The sequence below is a fragment of the Epinephelus lanceolatus genome, chromosome 11 (assembly GCF_041903045.1).
Source record: "Epinephelus lanceolatus isolate andai-2023 chromosome 11, ASM4190304v1, whole genome shotgun sequence".
Lineage (NCBI taxonomy): Eukaryota > Metazoa > Chordata > Actinopteri > Perciformes > Serranidae > Epinephelus > Epinephelus lanceolatus.
Window position 1 is genome coordinate 44,298,333 of NC_135744.1, and position 4,680 is coordinate 44,303,012.

Here is a 4,680-nt window from a genome sequence, read left to right on the forward strand (position 1 = left end):
TTAGAAAACAGATGGGATATCAAATATAGACTGATGTACCAAGTACATTATATACACAGTAAACTTCTGATAATTAAAATTTGCACACACAAATAAATATCATCCTGAATTCACAAATTCTTTATTTATTATTGCTTTTTATGCACTCATCTAACTTTTTTCTTTTAGTTACAGGACTGACGTTTTCCTAACCAGGAAACAACACATTACCCTGCTCTGCCTCTGATTGGCTAGTACTCGTTGCCATCAGGGTCAGAGTCAATTAGAAGCAGGATGCGGGTGGAAAAAAACTCTGCTGTCTCCTGTGTGTATGGAGAAAGGGAGGGACAGAGGGAACAGGCAAGACAAACTATCCTACGTTTAAATAACATATCGAAAATATCTGCTTGACAACTTATTATGGAGCTGGGAACAAGCCCAAATAAACAACTACGCTTTAGTGACAAGCCCAAGAAAAAAAAAAAACGCGACCCGCGACTACCAATATTTGTAAGCGACTTTACAGAAAAATAAGCGGACTTGGCAACACTGACCGCAGCAGACCCGCTTGCATACAGAAACACACAGACAAACTGAAGTATATCGCTATTAATTATGCTTACAGTGCTACTCACCTCGTGATAGCTTGGTCACAGCTGCTTTTTCACGTTTTTGTAAAGCAAAATATAGACTTTAAAAAAAACAAAACGAGGAAAAACGGCCGAGATGGCATCTCTACATATTACATCCACTTATGAGAAGATTAACTTCATTACTCCTTCAAAATCACCCCGTAAGCCAATCTACCAAAAAATAAAAATTTAAAAACAAAAATCAATATTTTAACTACAAACACATTAATGGCGACGTCACATAGTCTGGAATAAAGTTTTATTTACAGTTTGTACAGTAAGGGGACAGTAATAATAATAATAATAATAATAATAATAATAATAATATATAGGCTATTTTAATATGATATATTTTAATGCTAAAGCAGTAATTAGTTCTGATATAAATGGTCCAAGAGGCCATATATAGGTCTATATATATATATATATATATATATATATATATATATATAGATCTTCCCCGAAAACTGGCATATTAAATGGATATTAAAACACTTTAAAACTTACACGTCAGGAGTTCTTACCTGTCTGGATCCTTCGGGAAACGGTGGAAGGCCAGGTGCGGGGTGTTCCACTGATAGTTGTTGCAGTTAATTGCACTACACTGTTTTCTTTTTTTTCTCCTCTCTCCTTGACATCTTGCATGTTGTCTGGGCGCAACAGTCCAAGATGGCGGCAGCGCCCCTAGTGGCTGTTGGCAGAAATTCAATGGAGCTTCGCCTCTTGGTGTCCATGCTCTTTGGTCGACTTCTTCAGATCCAGGTGAGACAAACAGCTGTCTGTCTGTCTGTCTGTCTGTCTGTCGTTCTGTCTGTCTGTCTGTCTCTGGACACACCATGTGAGACAATCTTCTGTCAGAAAAAAAAGATTAAAAATAGTGACATTTCATCAAAATCACTTTATTCTAAAAATAAACAATTTGCACAACAAGTGAAAAACAAGCTTTTTTAAACTCCAGGATTTAATGTCAACTTTTAAACATCAAGGTTTTATTAATCTAATAACTCATTAATGGAGGAGTGAGGGTCACAGCTCAGTCTGAACCTGATAAATAAAGAACAGTCATTTATGAGGTCATCAGGTGAAATGTTATGTCTCACCTGTGATGACATCAGACTTTGCGTCATTATATCAACGATTTGTTTATAATAATTCAAATAGAAGTTTTTTCCCGCTTTATATTTGAGTTCAGTTAACAGGTTGATCTCTGCAAAGACATTAAAAACATGTTCATGATGTTCAGACAGTAAAACAGGATCAGAGTCTTTAGTTCAGTGTGTGTGGCTCTTAAAAGAGCCGTTTGTTTGTTTGTTTGTTTGTTTGTTTGTTTGTTTGTTTGTTTGTTTGTTTGTTTGTTTGTTTGTTTGTTTGTTTGTTTGTTTACTTCTTGCTCTGCTTCTCGGTCTTCTTGGGCAGCAGCACAGCCTGGATGTTGGGCAGCACGCCGCCCTGAGCGATGGTGACTCCGCCCAGCAGCTTGTTGAGCTCCTCGTCGTTGCGGACGGCCAGCTGCAGGTGACGGGGGATGATCCTGGTCTTCTTGTTGTCGCGGGCAGCGTTCCCAGCCAGCTCCAGGATCTCAGCGGTCAGATACTCCAGCACCGCCGCCAGGTACACCGGAGCTCCGGCACCGACCCGCTGAGCGTAGTTCCCCTTCCTCAGGAGCCTGTGGACACGGCCGACAGGGAACTGAAGTCCGGCACGAGATGAGCGGCTCTTCGCCTTAGCTCTCGCCTTCCCGCCTTTTCCTCCACGACCAGACATCTTGTTTTAATTTTATTCGTCAACAACGATCAAAGTTTACTAACTCACCGCCCTAACTCACTTTATATATATTCTCCCAGCTGCTCTCTGATTGGTCAGAGTGAGCGCATCGATAATCGTCCAATCAGAATAGAGCTCCTCTCAGCCTCAGGTAGTATCGACAGAAAACAGTTGAAGGTTCCGGTTTCGACCTCAGCTCAAAAATATCGCTTCCGTTTTGCGCTCTGTAGGATTTTCAGAATAAAACGTAAAAGCTAGAAGTTAATTCGATTTCTCATGTTTTATCCATTTCAGCTGAAATTTACCTCCAGTGAGTTTTAATGAGTCAGACAAAGAACAGACACACCAAAGATAAACACAGATATTATAGAGCTGCTCATATTTTAGTGTCGCAGTAGTGTCAACATTAAATCATAACAGCAGGTGAAATTTCTCATCCTGTGTCAAACAAGTCACAATATGGAAAATTAAAAAACGTAATACTTTCAGAGTAAGGGTCTAATATTTAGAGAATGGACTGTTTATAGTGGGTAAAAAAGTTGTAAATATATTGTTTGTTTGTTTTTTAAATTTGACAATATTTACACGTTTTGTGTGTTTCTGTCTCAAAATTTCAAATTAAATAAAATATTAATTAATTATGTTGTAAACATGACAGTTGGACATTTTGGTAAAATATGAAGATGCTACAGAAATTTAACTGATGTGACATCTTACATGAAATCAGAATATTATTATTATTATTATTATTCAGTATTATTTATTATTATTATCACACAGTATTTCAGTGGGTCAAAGTTTCTTCTCAGTTGTTTCCAGATTTCAGAATAAATTCGCAATATTGGCAAAAAAACAACAACAACAACAGCAAAATCCCAGCAGAACCTATTTTTGTTGTTGTTTTGTTTTTTAAATGTAATGGAATAGATGTCATACTTTGAAAGTAAAATCACAACTGGAAAAGTTGAAAAGTTGTTAGATTTGAAAATAGCTGTTGTGTTTTGATAAAGAAGTGTAATGTAACCAAAATACATTTTAGTATTTCAAGAATGAATTGTTTTTATTTCAACAAATATTTCTCATCAAAATTAACTATATTTCCTTTTTGTGTGTCTCAGTTCCAATATTTTAAACTAAATGAAATCTAAATTAATTCTATTGTAAAGATGGCAGATGGACTTTTTGTAGAAGGTGCTTAAAAGTAAAAAATACATTAAATAAGGAATTGTGAAAAATACAAAATGCACAGAAAGTTAAATATGAAATGCAAACAGAGGGTGAATATCTAAATAAACACAAATGTAAATCTAAATAAGGGTTAACATATCCAGTAACTGACAGTCCAGTTTATTATAGGTTTAAAATATAGAAATATAATATTTGTAATTAAATTATATTAATATGAATATGATATAAAATAATAATATACATCTAAAAATGTGGGAAAAAGTAAATTAATAAATTGATTCTGCTGTTGTGTTTTTGACATGCTTTTATTTTGAAGGTTAGGCCCAAACTGTGTTTGTGAGGCCGTTTTTTTAGTTTGATCCTCAGGTGTGAAACAGCGCCCCCCTCTGGACTCTGACGTCAGTTCATCAGGTGATTTTACCTTGATGATGCTGTGAACAGACAGGAAGTGGAAACAAAGACAGTTTCCTGTTGGTGTCTCAACAATCGACTTCTTCAGATCCAGATGAGACAAACAGCTGTTTCATCAATAAGATTCAGTCTGTTCATCTCTTTGTTTATTTTCATCCAGTGAACTGAAATCAGTTGATTATATTATTTTAATAAAGCTGCCTGAAGTTTATTTATATTGTCAATAATAATTATCAGAATCAGAAAAATTTGAAACTTAGCGTCCATGTACCGACACAATATCACGACACAAAAATATCACAATACTATAATCAATCAATTCAATCAATCAGTTTTATTTATAAAGCCCAATATCACAAATCACAATTTGCCTCACAGGGCTTTACAGCATACAACATCCCTCTGTCCTTATGACCCTCACAGCTGATCAGGAAAAACTCCCCAAAAAACCCTTTAACGGGGGAAAAATGGTAGAAACCTCAGGAAGAGCAACTGAGGAGGGATCCCTCTTCCAGGACGGACAGACGTGCAATAGATGTCGTACAGAACAGATCAGCATAATAAATTAACAGTAATCCATATGACACAATGAGACAGAGAGAGAGAGAGACAGAGAGAGAGAAGGAGAGAAGGTGCCCGGTGTATTATAGGGGGGTCCTCCGGCAGACTAGGCCTAAGTCAGCCTAACTAGGGGCTGGTACAGGGC

General features: G+C 36.6%; 1 protein-coding gene across 1 annotated transcript; it reads right to left on the reverse strand.

Annotated features, from left to right (window-relative positions):
- Positions 1–1,536: 1,536 nt before the first annotated feature.
- LOC117262680 (histone H2A-like) lies at positions 1,537–2,407 on the reverse strand. The gene has a single exon (XM_078172680.1). The coding sequence runs from the start codon at positions 2,373–2,375 to the stop codon at positions 1,992–1,994; it is 384 nt and encodes a 127-aa protein (XP_078028806.1). The 5' UTR covers positions 2,376–2,407; the 3' UTR covers positions 1,537–1,991.
- Positions 2,408–4,680: the final 2,273 nt, after the last annotated feature.

What these genes read in the sequence shown, in the direction of transcription:
- LOC117262680 (XM_078172680.1), bottom strand. Translation starts at nt 2,375, where the DNA reads ATGTCTGGTCGTGGAGGAAAAGGCGGGAAGGCGAGAGCTAAGGCGAAG.